The sequence below is a fragment of the Peromyscus leucopus genome, chromosome 8b (genome assembly GCF_004664715.2).
Source record: "Peromyscus leucopus breed LL Stock chromosome 8b, UCI_PerLeu_2.1, whole genome shotgun sequence".
In the NCBI taxonomy this organism is placed as follows: domain Eukaryota; kingdom Metazoa; phylum Chordata; class Mammalia; order Rodentia; family Cricetidae; genus Peromyscus; species Peromyscus leucopus.
Genome location: NC_051086.1, coordinates 3,142,094 through 3,161,277, shown reverse-complemented (window position 1 = coordinate 3,161,277; position 19,184 = coordinate 3,142,094). Strand labels below are relative to the sequence as shown.

At 47.6% G+C, this 19,184-nt stretch overlaps 1 protein-coding gene across 8 annotated transcripts in view; it reads right to left on the bottom strand.

Annotated features, from left to right (window-relative positions):
- The window catches only part of Pkd1 (polycystin 1, transient receptor potential channel interacting), a 51,247-nt gene extending 32,890 nt beyond the window's left edge, over window positions 1-18,357 (bottom strand). For 7 of the 8 annotated variants that reach the window (XM_028853896.2, XM_028853899.2, XM_028853901.2 and 4 more), the window contains exon 1: window positions 17,830-18,294. In XM_028853896.2, the coding sequence (XP_028709729.1) occupies window positions 17,830-18,044 (215 nt within the window). In that variant the 5' untranslated portion in view covers window positions 18,045-18,294. Of the gene's footprint in view, window positions 1-17,829 lie in introns of all 8 variants that reach the window. The other variant, XM_028853902.2, reaches the window with a different exon arrangement.
- Window positions 18,358-19,184: the final 827 nt, after the last annotated feature.

Genomic DNA, 19,184 nt, shown 5'->3' with positions numbered 1-19,184 from the left:
AGTGACAACTGAAGTTGCCCTTTGGCCTATATAGACAGACAGACAGACAGACAGATAGAAAGGGGGGCGGGAATGTTGGCTCAGAGGTTCAGAGCATTTGCTGTTCTGCTCTTGCAGAGGACCCGAGTTCAGTCCCCATCATCCCCATGGTGGCCAACAATCATCTGTAACTCCAGTTCCAGGGAATCCAATGCCCTCTTCTGCCCTCTGTGGGCACTACACACATGTGGGACACTGAAATAAACGCAGGAAAAACACTCACTGACATAAAAATACATTGTAAAATAAAGAAATATGGGAACATGAACTGTGCCACTTTCTACTGCACTGTAAACTGGAGTAGACAGACTGACAGAGAAAGGAGTCACAGAAAGGCATTGGCTTTGAGAGCCTCAGGAGAAAAGCAAGATGAGAGCAACTGCACTGGGAAGAGTCAGAGCCTGGCCCTGCAACCCAGGTCACCTGTGACCTGTGACAGAGGCAGAGCATGCTATCACTGGGCCAGACAGGCATCTGCAAAGCACGGACCTGTGCAAGCACAAAAACAAAGCATCAAGACAAGAGACATGGGGCTGGAAAGACGACTCGGCAGTTTACAACACTCGCTGCTCTTCCAGAGAATCCAAATTTGCTTCCCAGCACTCATGTTGGGCAGCTTACAACCACTTGTAACTCCAGTCCAAGGGGACCTCACACCTTCTCTGCCTTCCAGGAACCTGCACACACATGGCAGACTAACGCAAAACACACACATACACACAAATAAGAAAATTTTAAAAATAAGGTGTTTTTTTTTGTTGTTGTTGTTGTTGTTTTGTTTTTTTAAGACAATAGACATAGCCAGGTCTGGTAGCACACACAAAAACACACACAGAAGCTAAGGCAGGAAAATTGCTCCAAGTTCTAAAGCAGCCAGGGCTATAGAGTGAGATCCCATCTAAAAACAAACTAAAACCTAACAGACCCAACTACATTCCAAAACAAGCAACGTCTACACAAAAGATCATGGATAAAATAAAGAATCAAACTATAGGTTGGAACTACTGCAGCAGCAAACATCTGGAGTGACAGCTGCTCAGAAGGCTGAGGCAGGTGCATACAGTAAGCCAATGAAGGAGTCCCAGGGATGCAGAGAGATGCCTCAAAACAATAAATAAACCCTAGGCTTGGAAATGCACTAGTACTTCACCTAACCCACTAACTGCCCAATCACACCCTCGCTGCAAACACTATTAAATAAAGTATTCAGCAAGTGTCAATGATTCCTTTTTAGGCTAATGATATAGCTCAGTAGCTAACAACTCCAATCAAAAGGAAGAATTAAAGTTTTCATAACTTGACAACCACCAATGAAAATGCAATCATGCTTTTCATCTACTAAATTTGTAGCTACGTTATGTCAGAAGTCTAGCTCCCAACTCTAACAATAGGAAGGTAGGTAACTTAGGCTTCACCTATGAAACCAAATAACCTTGGCATTGCTAGGCTCTTTTAGGAGGTATTTCCAGTGTCAAGCTCCATCCAAAAACCTGACTACCCTCCGGCTCCAGGGTCTTGGTAACCCTCAGTCAACCTGCCATCCATGTCTTGAGCTCTCTCTGCATACATACTCCACTGTCCAATGAGGCTTCTGGGACAGGAGACCCTGTATCACCCTGACTCAGTGGACACTTTTGGGCCCTTCCAAGTCTATACACCACTCCACAGTCTCTTGATTCATGTGACCCACATTCTCTACAAGATTGTACTTAGTTTTCTGGTGGTGATGGCATCTCAACAAGAACAAGCCTCTTGTAAAGGATCTCCTTCATCCCCTTCCAGAATTGGAGAGAGAAAACCTAAGAAACACCATTCCGGGCTTAATCCCAGCATGTGGGAGATAAAGGCGGCACTCAAAGCATTTAAAGATCGATGGGTGCTATGGAATAATCTTTTTGTGCACTGTGAAGACGTGCCATTCTGATTGGCTGAATAAAAAAAAGCTGAATGGTCAATAGCCTGGCGAGATTTCCAGGTACAGAGGATGCTGGGAAGAAGAAGGGCAGAGGTGCGAGGAAACACAGAGAAGCAGGAAAGTAGAATGGACAGTACATAGATGAGGGAAACAAGCCTTAGGGCAGCACAGAGATGAATAGAAATGGGTTAATTTGAGTTTTAAGAGCTAATCAGAAGCCGGGCAGTGGTGGTGCATGCCTTTAATCCCAGCACTCGGGAGGCACAGCCAGGTGGATCTCTGTGAGTTCGAGGCCAGCCCAGGCTACTGAGTGAATTCCAGGAAAGGCACAAAGCTACACAGATAAACCCTGTTTCGGGGGGGGGGGGGGGGAGCTAATTAGAAACAAGCCTAAGCTATCAAGCGAGCTTTCATAATTAATAGGAAGTCTCCAAATTTGGGAGCCAGGGAATTTGTAGGTGGGATCGAAAAATCCACCTACAAATGGCACCCACCATGGGGCACGTATTTCCACATAACACCTGGAAAAGCTTAAAAAAAAAAAAAAAGGTTCCAAACACACAAAAAAGGAGCCAAACATGGCTTCCTAGTCCTGCAGTCTCTCATGCAGCCTCAGTACTGAGATGCCTCTCCCAGCCGCTGCAAGCAGGCAGTGTGCCATGAGCTAAGCTGCACTGTGTTTAAAAATGAGTGTAGGCTTAAGAAAAAAAATGGGGCGGGGGTGGGGGTGGGGGTGGGGGTGGTTAGGGATTTAGCTCAGTGATAGAGTGCTTGCCTTGGGTTCGGTCCTCAGATTGGGGGGGGGGATTTAGCTCAGTGGTAGAGCGCTTAGCGCAAGGCCCTGGGTTTGGTCCTCAGCGCTGAAAAAAAAAAAGGGAAAGAAAGAAAATGAGTATAGACAGTCACAGAAAAAACTAAATTGTTTATAAATAATAATTTTAAAAAAGCCATGTAGAGATGGGAAATACACAGCGAGTCTGCATCCTGTATGGTGTTGTATTGACTTTAAATTTTTTGATTGCTGATGAGCAAACACTAGCTGTTGAGAAACACTGAATTATAAAAAATGCTAAATTAAACCAACCTATATATTTTTAAAATGTCTTAACTTCAAAACGGGAGTCAAAAAATGTTATTTTGAGAAGAGTTTATGCTTTTGTTTCCACAGAAAATGAAAGGCTGTGGATTCATTCAAGACTGCTAAGAGATTTGATTTGATCGGGGAGACCCCCTGAAAAGCCTGGTTATAGACATAAAGAAATAAACCTAGAAAAATAACAAGACAGGTGATGTATATTTAACCTGCTCAAACATAAAACAACAACAAAATCATCTCTGGCTGGCTTATGCACAACACATAGTCTATACCTGTGTTAATGCAGATATGTGTGTTACCTTTGAAAGCTTGTGTGTTTTCAGAACAAGGGTTCCAGACATCAATGAAAATGGGTGCCTAGGTGATCCAGCCTCTCAGATGCCTCTGTTGCAGTTTCCTCAGAGTTCTGCATCCAGAACAGCTTCAAGGCTGCTGGCTGAGATGGTCCAACCTCACAAACTATTCTAGCCAGGACTTGACCACTGTCTTATTTTTTTCAGGGTCCCCCAAAGATATAAGTGCCCACACACAACAAGAAGCAGTCCAGAGCTGGGCGGTGGTGGCGCACGCCTTTAATCCCAGCACTCGGGAGGCAGAGCCAGGCGGATCTCTGTGAGTTCGAGGCCAGCCTGGGCTACCAAGTGAGTTCCAGGAAAAGGCGCACAAAGCTACACAGAGAAACCCTGTCTCGAAAAACCAAAAAAAAAAAAAAAAAAAAAAAGAAGAAGAAGCAGTCCAGAGAACACAACAGCCACATTCGAAGAGGTGGGGTGGGTGGTTTTTGGTCATTTGGTGGGCTGTAATGTTTGTCATTGTTTAAGGGAGTTGGCTACAAATTGTTATTGGTCATGGTCAGAAAAAAACTGAACCAAGGAGATTAGATTTGGAGATCTGTTTCTGAAGAGAAAAAGTGGAGATATAGTATAAAAATGATGAGATAAAAAGGTAGATTGTCAAGTCTACTTTTGAACAGCTACTAGTCTCAAATATTTTACATTGGTATGGATTTTTGTATATTGATACAAATTTAATGTTATTTTTGTTAGGACATACTGTATATACGTTTCTACTCTTGCTTAGGGTATTGTACTTATGCAGCTCATTTAACAATGTAATGTAAATTTCTAGTCTTTGAAAGTTATTATTACAAACTATTTAGGATAATAAATAAATACAGGTTAGCATGCTCAACTATGTTCATAGAAGCATTATTCGTAATAGCCAGAACCTGAAAACAACCTAGATGTCCATCAACTGAGGAATGGATTAAGAAAATGTGGTACATATACACAATGGAGTAGTACTCAGCAGAGAAAAACAATGACATCATGAAATTTGCAGGCAAATAGATGGAACTAGAAAATATCATCCTGAGTGAGGTAACCCAGATTCAGAAGGACAAATATGCTATGTACTCAGTCATAAGTGGATACTAGATATAAAGCAAAGGACAATCAGACTGCAACCCACAGATCCAGGGAGGCTACCTAGGAGGGGGGACCCTAGGATGACTATGGCTTATAATAAGTTTTGTTTTTGCCCAATCACTGGGCAAGCTTTAGTGAAACATTTCAATACTAGGATAAGAATTTGTACCATATCAAGCTCATGAAAGAATCTGCTGGTTGTACTTTGAGGAGGGGAAACGAAAATCTTTTTAGATTATGGATTAGCCTATAGAAAAATGTCTGCCATAAATCAAACAGTGGAGGGGGAGATGAATAGGAATCTCACTTATACAACTTAAGTAAAACATAGCTCTCTGAACAAAAAAAGAAAATACAGGTTAGCAGTCAGTCACCTGTAACAAACTTATAGTCATGTTAGGTATGTTTTTCAAGGTCAAACAGAGGTATATTTTAGATAGATAGATGGTTTTCAAATGCTTCAAAGACCTACAGAATATGGCATTCAAATTTTTTGTTTTTTGTTTGTTTGTTTGTTTTTGTTTTTTCAAGACAGGGATTCTCTGTGTGACAGCTCTGGCTGCCCTGGAACTCACTTTATAGACCAGGCTGGCCTCAAAGTCACAGAAGATCCACTTGCCTCTGCCTCCCAAGTACTGATATTAAAGGCATGTGCCACCATGCCAAGCTTAAAATGTTTTGTTAACACAGGGCTTTTCATGAAAGTAAGACACATCTGCTCCTGGCAGCACCAATTTACTTCAGAGAAGATGATGGGCATTGAAGAAACTCCATATGGAGTTTGCTTTCAATGTGGTAAAACTAGCCATTTGGGCAAGAAATGACTCTTGTCTTTACTGCTAAAACTATGTTGTACAAACTGTACAAGCAGGACATAAAGGAAAAAGACTGTTGAACTTTGCCAAGATAAGGCAGGACAGTCCTTCAAAATTCCTGCTTTACAAAAAGTCTGTCAGATATCTAGACCTGTAGGCTGAAGATGAATGCCCCAACATTGTAGATGAACCTCAGAGTGACTATCCAGACAGCCAGGTGTCTCTGTTTCTTAGTTTTGGAAGTGGCTTGCACTGCACTTCCCATTTACTCAGGTAATATTATATCCTTCTGGAGTCTTTGATGGAATTGAAGACTAGATAGTTATAGTTTTCTTTAGTTATAATAGAAGATAAATTAGGTACAAAACTTTGGACTCATCGTGAGAGGGTAGATAGTGGAATTAGCTTCTCTGAATTTGTCAAATACAAATGGACTGGACATGATAAATGTAATTCTTTTTTAAAGATTTATTTAATGTATATGGTGCTCTATCTGCATGTACAACTTTATGCCAGAAGAGGGCATCAGATCCCACTATAGATGGTTGTGAGCCACCATGTGGTTGCTGGGAATTGAACTCAGAACCTCTGGAAGAACAGCCAGTGCTCTTAACTGCTGAGCCATCTCTCCAGCCCCATGATAAATGTAATTCTTAGTTGATGACTGGTTTTTTTTTTTTTTTTTTGGTTCTTCGAGACAGGGTTTCTCTGTGTAGCTTTGCACCTTTCCTGGAACTCACTCTGTAGCCCAGGCTGGCCTTGAACTCACAGAGATCCACCTGGCTCTGTGATGACTGTTCTTGTATATAGTTTCATTTGTTAAAATTAAAAACCTATCCTTTTTATTTAGACAAAATGGGAAATGTTGTGGAATAACCTTTTTGTACACTGTGAAGCTCTGTCACTCTGATTGGTTTAATAAAGAGCTGAATGGGGCTGGGCAGTAGTGGTGCACTCCTTTAATGCCAGCACTCGGGAGGCAGAGCCAGGCGGATCTCTGTGAGTTCAAGGCCTCAAGGCCAGCTGGTCTACAGAGCAAGCTCCAGGACAGGCACCAAAACTACACAGAGAAACCCTGTCTCAGACCAAAAAGAAAAAAAAAAAAAAAGCTGAATGGACAATAGCTAGGCAGGATTTCCTGGGAAGAAGGGCAGAGATGTGAGAAGACATAGATGAGAGAAACAAACCTCAGGGCAGCACACAGATTAATAGAAATGGGTTAATTTAAGTTATAAGAGCCAGTTAGAAACAAGCCTAAGCTATCAGCCAAGCATTCATAATTAATAAGAAGTCTCTGTGTGGTTATTTGGGAACTGACAGGTGAGACAGAAGAAATCATGTACAAATGGGAACCATCCCAAGACTGAACTTGGTAACATGTTTATCCACTTGCTGAAGCCAAAGGCCAGGGTCTTCCTGGCCTGGCCTCCATCCCTAAGCATGCCCCTAACACCACCCTGGTTCCCACATGAGAGGCAATGGTCATGCCAGGGGAAACATCAGTTAGATCTGATCAAAGGCTTCCCAGTGGTTACAGTGATGGTAGCACAGAAACCTGTCCTTTTAGGAGGAACCAGGGTGTAGACTGAGCAGCAGTGACCCTGGAAAGGCTGGTGAGGCAGGGACAGAGACCAATATAGGCAGGCTCTTACATCTGCCCCTAACATGGAGTCCAGCCCAGCCTCCAAGACTGGAGGAATAAGAGGAGGGAAGTGTGAAGAACCCTCAAATTTCGTTTTCTCAGAAAGCCACCCTGAGTGTTAGTTGCTGTGGTCACCTAAGAAACCAGGTAGGGGAGAGCATCAGCCTCAGGGTACTGACACCCCTCCTTCATCTAAGAATACTTCAATTCCTTATCCAACCAGGCCCTCCAGTGATACCAAGCTCAATGGAAGCACCGAGGCTCCTATCCCAAGAGGCTGCTTTGTAGAACTCCTCCCCAGACCTCACCTGGACTTGGGTTATGGCCCAGGAAAGAAACAGAGCCTAGAGACTCTGCTCAGACAAGCTCCCAAACCCAGGGTAGTGGACAAGACAGCTTGGACAGGACTCTGACTCATACCCCCAGGGTTAGAGATCAGCACAACAGACAGGGTGGTACGAGGGGACGTGGGGAAATGTAGAGGGACACATAAGGTCCCTTCCCAGAGGCCCTGAACAGAAATTTTCCATGTCTCCATCTGTTGTTGCCATCACTGTTCTAAGAATATGGCCAAGACCTGACTAGCCCCATCTTTGATGGCCTGACTTCCTGCCAAATGATGTCACTATAGTCTGATGTCCAGGAACCATATTTGGATTCCCTGTAAGGATCAGGGACAAGACAAAGGCAGACACAAGGTATCCTGGCAGAAGGCACACAGAAGCAAGGGGCAGCACCACTGGCCCCTTAGCTGCCACGAGGAGGTAAGCCAGCAGCCTACCTAGAACACCCTGAGAGGGCATAGGCCAGCTGGGTACTCTGGACCCTCCACTAAGACCTAAGCCAGCAATTTATAGACACCCCCAGTCAAGGCTAGAGGGACCTGATCTGGGACTCACACACACTGGGGTGGCAGGCAAATACTCATACTATCTCTCAGTCTAGCAGGCCATCTCCATACTGCATCACTGGGACAGACATAACCTGTTTCCACATGGATATGGAGTGCTTCTAGCTTGGCTATCTGCTGCCCCCACTTCTGTTCCACGATGGGTGACTATGTTGTGAATGCTGAATAAAGATCTTCCATACTCTATGCATGTGGGCCCCTATCTTTCAGATCAGATACTCTGATGGGGTAAGGGACAGAGGACAACTCATGTCCCCATACTGCCACCTCTATGGGGCTACCTGACCTGATGGGAGGGACCCCAGCCCCCCCCCCACCCCCCGCCAAGTGTATGTCTATGGGCTCACATATCCCACAAGAGACACCGTGTTTCTGACTCCCAATTTTTTCTAAAAAGAGGAACAGGGGGCTCTCTGAGCCACCACATACAGGCTATACAAGTTGGGGTGCTGCTATGAGACAGGGAAAGCAGGCAATCTCAGGGTAACTCTCTGCAAACAGGACAGCAATAGTACAAAAGCAAGCATGCAGGTCTATGCACAAGTGGAGATCAAGGAGGGTCACTGCGAACACTGCAAGCCCTTACCAAGACGCGCCAGTTGTGAGAAGCAGCCCTATTCCAGAGCTGTGACAGGAGACCCACAAAAGGCTGCCCACAACAAGACGCAACCCAGAACTATGGCTAAGCAGCCTTGGTTTCCTCTTTTGCTGTGGAGAATGGCCTAGGTGCCCGCTCCTTAGTCTAGATGTAGGGGGTAGGGGGGGATTTAAGGGCCAGCTGGAGCCCCAAAGGAAACATCTGCACATTCCAGACGCATGTGGTCAACAGGCGGGCGAGTGCCAGCCACCCCCACCCCCAGCCCATTGCTGGCCGCCATGCTGGAAACAGGGCTCAAGGGGAACAGCTCTGAGGGGCCGCTTGTGGATGTTATGTAACCCACCCCACAGGAGCCAGCTGCCTCCTCCCTCTGGCAGGCTAGGCCAGCATGGTAAGGAGGAAGCCCCCAGTACTCCTCCAAGGCTTAGCTTCATCCTCTCTCTGGGAAAACAGAGTCCCCTCAACCAGCAAGGATGATCCCATAAACATCTCCAAACAGAGTCAGGGCAGAAGGAAATGGAAGCCACCATGAGGGGACAGTCCTAGGTCTGGGTAGAGTGGCAGAGGCCCTGGGCTGGCCTCACTCTGCGTGCCTTTCAGAGTCTAGCAGCAGAGCCAGTAGAGTCTAATAGCCTCACTCTGTTTTTGTTCTCTTTGCTTTTTGTTCCCTTCTATTTATGGCAAGCAAGGCTGGCTTCCAGGGCCGGAAATGATGTTTAAATTAATGAATTCAAGTTTAGGAAAGGGGGAGTTGAAGAAAAACACCCCAGCACACTGGTGGTGGAAAGGACAGTCTCTGGACTGTACCAACTGTTTTTCCAGGGGGAAGGGTCAGAGAGGACGGCCATACCTCCCATCACTCTGCATGCACCTTGAGGCCTGTCTCTCAACTGGCTCCAAACCAGGACTAGGCCTCCAGTGGAGAGCTCAGCCTCAGAGGTGACTATTCAGGCAGTGGAAATGCCCATGTTAAGGAGTCCCTCAGTCAGGCTGTAGGACCTCACAGTCCCAGGGCCTGGGGAGTAGGAGAGGTCCCACATTGGTATAAGATGTTCTGTCGGGTGTTTATGTCATTACAAAGCCCTCTGTCACAAGTACTAAGTTCTCCCACAACTAAACTATCACCGGGATGAGATGTTGGGGATGACATGACTTGCCTAGGATTTTCTTGGGACCTATAAGCAAGAACAGAGATCAAAGACTCAGGCCCCATAATCAGAAGAAATGTGATAAGCAGTGGGTCCTTCTCATACTGAGGGACAAGTCCAGCCTAGTCCAAGAAATGGCTGTTCCAAGAGCTGTTCTCTGTCTCATGTTAATAAGACAGTTGGGAAGGAAGGTCTGCTCACCTCCAAATACAAATGGGGCATTGGGGTCACTTATTCAGATCAAAAGAAGAAAAAGAACCAGCACTGGAGCCACTAGCCTCCCTCCAGACCACTTCCTTGTGTCCATGCACCATGACACAATGCCAGGACCATGTGTGGCTGCTCGTGTCCCATTACGCTCAGCAAGGGCAGGAGCTGCTCCAAACCTGATCTCAAGGTTCAGAGAGTCTGCCACCTCCTCCACACTACCTGACATGTCCACAGCAGCCAGTAGATTCAAGCTCTCAAAGGGTATCAACAGGCAGATGGGACTGGATGGCTGCCCTAGTTTTCTAAGGGCTGTGGTGTCCTGTAGTGGGCAGGAGCCTCAGCCCAGCCATAGTCACACCTCAACCACTTGGGGATCAGCATGGCCAGTGGCAAGAACCAGCACAATACCAGGACAGTGAAGCAGTGTGGGGACTCAGGACCCTTGAGGTCTCTCTACTCCTCCAGCTGCAAGGTGGTCCCCTACTGTAACCCTTGCCCTAAAGACTGCAACCAGGAGAAGTTGGCTTCTGCCACTGCCAGAGGGACAAAGTCCTTCCCAAGGTGGCCTCATAGGATCCAACCTGCCTTCTTAGCACTAGGGATACCACATTTTGCCAGATCCAACCCACAGGAGTTGATCAGGGAGAAGAAGCACTACCTGCCTTAACCCCCAAGTGCACCCCTCTCCTTGGCAGTTAGTGCCCGGGCATCACAAGGCCTCTTTATGAAGAAGACTTCTGCCAAGCCAAAAGAACGAGGTGTTCCGAGAAAAGACATGAGCTGCATTTTCCAGCTGTAGCTCGTCCTTCAGAGAGACTGCTCACGCCCTGTGGCGCCCACACCAGGCCAGCTGGAGCCATACGGACAGCTGAGGCAGGCCAGGCCTGAGCATGGAGCCCAGACAGCCAACACCCCAGACAGCAGCAAGAGAAGCAGGGTGTTTTCATTCCAGAGCACTAGGCGGGCCGGCTGTCTGGGCTCCTGCTGCTCATGTTGGCCACAGCAATGTTCCGGAAAGGAAAATGTGTCTCCATCCAAAATGGCTTCCTCAATTGAAACCCAACCCAAGCCAGGGTTTCCCTCAGGAGCCAGGGTCACTATGCTCCTCTCCCTCTCAGCAAAGACAGACGCCCTGGGATAAAGAAAAGAGGGAGCGAATGGCCCCTTATGCCCCAGGAAGGTTCAGGAGGATCAGGCATTACTCAGTGAGAGTCACATGATGGCAGCCGGAGACGGCAGAAGGCAGCTACACAGGACGCCTGTGTGGAGACACTCTGTCTGCCCACATTGGATGGAGAACCCAGAAGGGGAAGCCCAGCATGGTGGCTCAGGTACTGAAACCCCAGGCAGGAAGACTGATGCCAAGTGCAAAGTCAAGCAGGGGTATCCAGTGAGACTCTTCCTCAAAACAAAAACAGGAAAGGGAAACCGAGGTTCACATACATTTTGGGTTTCCTAAAACCAGTAAGAGCGCAGCACTGCAAGCCAAGGTTCACTGGGCACATGGAAGCAGAATACACGGCAGTATCCCATTAACACCCAAGTCAGAGAATGAGGTGAACTGGGACAGCAGATGCCATGGTGTGCTTTCAACACAGCCTTACTGCTTCATACAGGCCCTTCAGTGTACTACGAGACAATAAAAGTTAATAAGAGGAAAGCTAGGTATGCTGGTTTTCCACCGTAATCCCAGCACCAGTGAGACAGGAGCAGAGTCACTGATGCCATGTGAGAAGCCAGCCTGCTCTACATACTAAGTCTAGGCCAGTAAGAGATACAGAATGAGACAGTAAGACCTTTTCTCAAAAAAACCAAAACAAAACAAAAAGAAAAAAAGGGAAAAAGAAAACAAACAAAAAAGAAGATAGGCACAGTAGCTCACACTTGCAGTCCCTGCATGAGAGAAATGGAGGCAGGACAATCACAAGTTCAAGGCTCCTCTTGACTTTATAATACGTTTGAGGCCAACATGAGACCCTGTCTCAAAAAAATGAAATACAATTGGGAAGCGCAGAGATGGCTCAGCAGCTAAGAGCTCATGCTACCTTCCAGAGGTTCTAAGTTCAATTTCAAGCAGCCATGTTGACTATAACTCCAGTTCCAGATCTGACACTCTCTTTTGGCCTCTACAGGTACTAGTACATATGTGGCAGACACTTACACAAACACATCACACATACACATGAATAAAAACAAAATCTAGAGCTGGGTGGTGGTGGTGGCACATGCCTTTAATCTAGGCTCTCAGAGGCAGAGACAGGTGAATCTCTGAGTTCCAGGCCAGCCAGGGATACAAAGCAAGTTCCAGGCCAGCCAGGGCTATACAGAGAAAACTTGCCTCAAAAATATCAATCAATAAATAAATAAAATATAAAAACTAGAGTAAAATAATATTTTAAAAAAATATAAATTAAAAAAAAAGAAGCTGGGTGTAGTGGTTCATACCTATAACCTCAGCACTCAAGGGCTGAGACATCTTCAAGGCAAACTCTAGGCTAGCCAGAGTTATATAGTAAGAACTTGTCTCAAAAAACAAAACAAAAAAATTAGAGGGAGCCCAGCATACTTGATGCATGCCTGTAGTTCCAGTACGTGGTAGGCTGAGACAAGAGGATTTCTTGAGCCCATTCAAGACCAGCCTGGGCAATTGAGCAAGAACCCTATCACACACACACACACACACACACACACACACACACACACACACACACACACAACCACCACACCTGCCCCATACCACACCCAGAGGTGAGAAGGAACTGGGCTAGGAGTAGGTCTAAGTGAATCCTCATAGTGTTAAAGGCATCTTTTGAGGTTGGACTTCTGGTCTACTTGACCTAGATGTTGAGGTATGAATAGGAGTTTGCCTGCTCACAGCGGTCTGTGCTTCTCCTATCTGTACAACATCTGATCTGAACACACATCCCACACTCAGGCTCCCACATTCTGTCTGCAATGCAGCAGAATGGTCTTGAGGTATATTTCCTGGTGGCTGGCACCTGAGGACAAGGGAACAGCCCCAGGAAACATGGAAAAGAAAGGGGACCTATCTAAACAGCTGTCGTGTTAGCATGTTGCTGGTGCCTGAACCTCTCCATGCAACCCCAACTCCACCCTACAGGCAAGGAAACTGAGACTCAGATAGGCTGAATGGCTGAGCCAACGTCACACAGGAAGTGCAAAAGCTGGGATATAACCCCAAGACTGGTAACAGATTCCCATGCCTCCCTCCAGAAAAAAGGAACTGGGGCAAGGGGAACAGAGCAAGCTTAGGAACCTGCAGGGAGCACATATAGAAACTGGGGAGAAGTTGGGAATAGTATAGTAGTGTGTGCCTTTAATCCCAGCACTCAGGAGGCAGAGTACAAGCAGATCTCTGTGAGTTCGAGGCCAGCCTAGTCTACATAGTGGGTTCCAGGGCAGCCAGAGTTACATAGTGAGATACTATCTTGAAAATATATATTTAAAAAGGGGGGTGGCATGGTGGCACACATCTTTAATCTCAGTACTCAACTCTCAGGAGCCAGAGGCAGGTAGATCTCTGCCAGTTTGAGGCCAGTCTAGTCTACATTGCGAATTCCAGGACAGCTGTTACACAGAGAAACCCTGTGTCAGAAAAAAAAAAAAAAAAAAAAGAAAAGAAAAAGAAATGGGGGAGAAAGTACCTCAACAATCCATCCGATCCCCTGGGTGTATACTTCAGAGTCCCCCTGGGCACACAAGAGGAGGCTCTATCTATTTACCAACCTGAGTGCAGTCTGTGGGGTCAGCTGTAAAACATTCTGACCACTTCACTTCTTTGGCGACACACCAATATATGACTCTATAAAGTACTTCAACATCTGGGAGCCTCAGTTTCATGGTCAATACAACAGAAGCGAGAGAATCCATCCCACAGCCCCACAGAAAGACAATGACAGGACACAAGCTCTGGAGTGCATCTCCTGGGTATTCTCCTTAGAGATTGGTTTTCCTGGTCTCTCAAGCTGGGCAGTGGCGGGGGAGGGAGTCTCCTTATATAAACCAGGCTGGACCCAAATTTGCAGCAATCCTCCTGCCTCTGCCCCCCACCTAGTGCTAGGACGATAGTGTGTACTACCACACTTGATCTCCCAATGACCACACTCTACATCTTCGTATGTATTTATTACTTGGTCTAATTAAAGCTTATTTTCATCAACAACAAAATTCAAATACTATGAAGTTCACACCTTTTCAGAATTTACAATTTGATGCTTTTTGTATCTTCACAAGCCTGGGTACCATCACCACTAATTTCACAATATTTTCATCATTCCAAAAGAAGCCCCACAATCTTTGGCCATCTACCCTCACTACTCTATGAATCTTTTCTCTCTCCATACATTTACCTGTCCTTAACTTTTCTTTTCTTTTTTTTTTTTTTTTCTTTTTTTTTTTTGGTTTGGTTTTGGGTTGTTTTTTTGGAGACAGGGTTTCTCTGTGTGGCTTTGGTGCCTGTCCTGGATCTTGCTTTATAGACCAGGCTGGCTTCGGCCTCGAACTCACAGAGATCCACCTGCCTCTGCCTCCTGAGTGCTGGGATTAAAGACATGCGCCACCACCGCCCGGCCTTCCTTAACTTTTCAAAAGGGTTATGTTTTGGGTTTTTGCTTTTCAAGATGGGGTTTCTCTGTGTGTAGCCCTGGCTGTCCTGGAACTCAAGAGATCTTCCTGCCTCCAGCGTTCCCAGCTCCCTCATCTTTTTGATACTAGCAGACTATTTTTGTTACTAATAGTGTGGTATCTCACTGTGTGTTTTTTCCTATTTTTTTTTTGTTGGTTTTGTTTTGTTTAAGACAAGGCCTATCTAGGTAGCTCAGGCTGGTTTGAACTCAAAATTATCCTGACCAAAATGTACAGCACATGTCCCTCAGAAATGGTCTCTAAAACAACATCAGAAGCCAAAAGACAGTTTACACCTAATGTCAGGTGATGCCCCAGAGAGCTTTCTTCAATAACAGAATGTCCTTCCTGCCTATAGTCACTAGCCCCAGAGGTCCCAGAGACCCTTACAAGAATTAAGGCCCTCCACAACAGAGTGATGACACAGAGAACAGAGACATGCCAAGAGCTCACAGCTCTATCAGTCAGTAACCTAATGGTAAAGGAGTTAGTTTCGTCTGTAAGTCAAAAGTAGAAAAAGAGAGCTGTGAGAAAATGCCTAACCATTAGCTAGACTCAGGCCATCAACTAGTTGTAGTGTGTAGACCTCATTTGGACCCTAATTTAAACTACCAAAAATCCAGAGCCAGGCCTGGTGGTACACATCTGTAATTCCAGCTCTAGGAAGACTGGAGCAAGAGATCAAAGGTTTGAAGATTCAACCATAGCCTGGGCTACATGAGACCCTGTCTCAAAAAAGAAAAAAGAAAAAAAAAATCCAAACAGCTGGGCATAGTGGCACACACCAGAAGCAGGCAGATCTCTTGAGTTTGAGGCCAGCCTGGTCTACAGAGCAAGTTCCAGGACAGCCAGGGCTACAGAGAGAAACCCTGTCTAGAAAAACCAAAACAGATACACACACACCTAAAACAAAACAAACTTTAAAAGAGAGACAACCAAAAATGCCCACAATTGACATCCAACAGAACTGAGAAAGCATGCCCTAGTTCAGGTGTGTTTTGGTATCAGGATAGATTATGTGTTTTGGTATTAGGATGGATTATGTGTTTGGTATTAGGATAGATTATGTGTTTTGAGTATTAGGATAGATTATGTGTTTTGGTATCAGGATAGATTATGTGTTTTTGGTATTAGGATAGATCATGTGTTTTGGATATTAGGATAGATTATGTGTTTTAACATAATTCATAGTTTTTATAAAACACTAAGATGCTGGTCTTTGGCTCAAAACATAGGGCAAGAATGACAAGCAAGAAGGGTGAGATCCATTACTCTGATCTATATACTTTTCACAATAACAAGGCTTTAAATGCTCCGGAGTAAAGCCCAAAGTCAGTCAAGTAGCAGCACCCTGCCAGTAATGTCACCTTTCTTAAGCAGCAGCGTGGTTTTAAGCCAAGAAATGATGGGAAGCTATGCTTGCAGAAGACCAGCTGTCCTACTACCAGGACACAGCTGTCCTGCCAAGGAGCCACACACATACAGAAGGGCCTGACCACAGTCGGAAAGAAGACAATGCTCCTTGAGCACCTAAACAATGGCCTGAACTCTGTGTCCTTCTCCCTCAGCGAAAACCATCTATCTGATGTGCAGCAGTCTGTAGGATGGACAGCCTGCTGGACACAGACTGGTCTCGAGAACCAGCAGGGGGAACTCAACGCCTGCCCCTGAGGCTTCAGCTTCCTATCAGTTGGTTCCCCCAGCTCTGTAAGTCCCTTAGAAGCAGTGTTGAAGGTAAGAAGAAAAATGTGGAGTCTTTTCCCATCTATCCACATGAGGTTATGCTGACATCTCTTCACATAGGTGAGAGGCTAACACCTTGAGAAATCTATAACCTCAGGCTAGGCCAGGTTATCAGCTCTCAGAAAACCTCTTGCACCAAAACCCAGAGCAATAGCTCAGGCTTCACTGTTTTTGCAGAGCCCACAGGCCTTCATCCTTCATTCCCTAGACAGTTCCTAGGAAGCCAGTAGGGGCTGGAGAAGGAGGAACCAACAGGAGCTGGGCCTGACGCCCAGAGATGCCAAGCCAGCAGAAAGAGAAGTGCCCTTCCTTATTCACAGCATCCATAAATAAAAGGGAGGGTGAATCTGATGCAATTCTGTGGGTACTGCTAGAGAGCTGGAGGGGATCACTATCCAGACACAGCTGTACCACAAATGCTACAGTAGTCAAGGAACAAACTTGATGGCGGGCCAGGGAGCCTCAATCTCAGCTCCAAAGGACACAGGGCTTCCTTACGAAGGTGGAGTCACCTAAGAGCATTGTAAAACCCAACGAAAGGGCCCAGTTCTTTTAATGGGCCTGGGCATGTAATAAGTTCCTGAGGGGACTCCAGCAGGGACTTGTGGAGCTGAAGTACCCAGGAAATCTAAGGGATTGTAATCATCAGGCCCTGAGACAAATGTCTGCAACCTGTCCTCCTCGTCTTTCTTGATCCAACCCTGGTCCCTAGCACTAGAAAAGGTCCAAACCTCAGGCTATCATATCTAGGATGTGTTACCTTGAACAAATTACATCACATCTCTAACCCTGTTTCCTCACCTGTAAAACAAGGGTCTAGCTCTACCACCCTCCAGGGAATTAGACTAAGAATTAAGTGTGACAATCTATAAATAAAAAAAAGAGCCTAGTTAAGCCTGGCTCAAAGCAATCTCTCAGTGAGACTGTATTACTTTCAGAATGCAAAACTGGCCCGGTCTCAAATGTTTTAACCCCTCCTGGCAATGTCCCTTCCTTAAGTTCCTAGTAAAAGGAAGCCCTACCTGAGGCCCACCCCCATCATACCCTCCACTCCCTAACACTTCTCAAGCAGTCACCCTAAGTGGCCAAGACCAGCCTGCAGTACGCTGGACCCACTTTGTCCCTTAAGCATAGACAATTCTTACACATTGATCAAATTCTTGTTTGGACCCCTCCAGGCCCTGGATGCTAGCTAGCTCTGAGCCCTGACAGAAATGCCCAACCCCAGGATGCATCTCAAGTAGTCTCTAACGTTTATTCCAAAACCTCCTACCACGCCCCACGCGCTTGTTGTAGCTCCTGTTTGAGGAGCCCCGCAGAGTAAGACATCAGTCTTCACAGAAACCGGGATTTTTGGCTACCCTTCTGGGTCACGCCGGCTGAGGTCCAAGGTTTTCCTTATTTAGTCGGGCCGACATCCCTACTGGAGCCTCGCCCTGGGAGCGGCCAGGCCCCGCTGCGTCTTGCGGCCCGAGCTCCGGACCGCGCCCACGCCCTGCGGCCGACAGCGCAGCAACGCTCCTGAAGGGCCCTATCTACCTCCGCTCTGCTCCCGCAGAACCCAGCCGTGATGCTCTAGCCAGGCCGCCCGCCGCCATGGCAACCGCCCGTCCGCCAGCACTGCCTCGGCGCAGCTACTCACAGCGCGCTGGCGTCAGCAGGGATGCGCAGACTCGGCTCAAGCGTCTGCAGCCAGCGGCCCGAGCAATTGACGCGGCAGGCGGAGTCGGGTGCCAGACTGCAGGAACAGGGGAGCGGGCAAGGCCCGCAGCCGCGCCCAGGGTCTCCGGCCAGCGCTCCGAGCCACAGGCCCAGGCCTAGGGCCAGCGCCAGGCGAGCGGGCGCGCCGGGCGGCATCGTCAGCGCAGCCCGCGCATGGCCCCGGCTCCCCGAGGCCCCGTGCGCCGGCAGCCGCAGTTCAGGAGGGGCCTGCAGACCTCATGGTGCGGCCCGGGACAGGATGCCGCGGCGGCCGTGGCCTGTCTGCGGCGCGACAGCTGCTCAGCGCTCTGGGGCAGGCCGCACCTCAGGGCCTTGGCCGCCAGCTCGCGCATTCGCGCTGCACTGCAGACCCAGCGCCGGCTCCTCCTCCTACCCCACCCCCGGCGCGGCGCGAGGCGGTACGTCCTCAGGCTCCGCCCCTGCGCTTCCAAGTCGGCCGTAGGCGGGGCTGGATGAAGAGAAGGCCGTCACAGGTTCCGCCCTCGGCACTGCCGATCCTGCAGTAGGCGGGCCCCGAAGGAAGGGCATCCAACTAGGCTCCTCCCAGTACTCGAGGATCGTTGGGGGGCGGGGCCTTCTGGGGGGGTGGCCTTCAAAGGCTCCGCCCTCTGCTCTGCTGGGCCGGCTACAGACAAGACTAGAGGGTGGAGGAGGCTCCGTCCCGCTTCTGCTGCAGCGTTAAGAGGCCCCACGCATCAAGCTGCAGTCGCGGCGCGCGTGGGCGGAGTTATTATAAGGGTCAGTCCCCTACCCGCTACTGAGAGAGGCGGTGTGAGACTGGAGGGCGTCAGCCTACTCAGCCCGCCTTCCCGAGCTCCCTTGTGAGGTCCTCTGGCTGTTGAGGCTTCCCCGGCGTCAGTAGGTTTCTCTGCTCCAGCCTTCAGTAATCAACAGTCACAGCATTGAAAACACCAATAGCTGCGGGAGCGATGCCTCAGCAGATAAAGGAACTAGCCGTGCAAAGCCTGTTGACCTGAGCTCGATCCCGAAACCCACGTAAAGATGAACTTACACAAAGTTGTCCTACACCCCCGCCATAGCACGCTCCCTACACGAGCAATAAATTAAAAACAAAAACCTGCAGCCTACTGTTTCTGGGTGTCTTCTGTACGCGTTTCCACTCCGCAAGTCTTCTGCCCCTGGAGAGGACCGCCGACCTCAGCCTACACAATAGATGGCCAATAAATACTTGCTACGTCATCTCATGGACCTCTGCCAGAGGATGCTGCACAGGCTCAGAAGTGATGCACGAGATAGCGCTCACCTGGAGTGAGT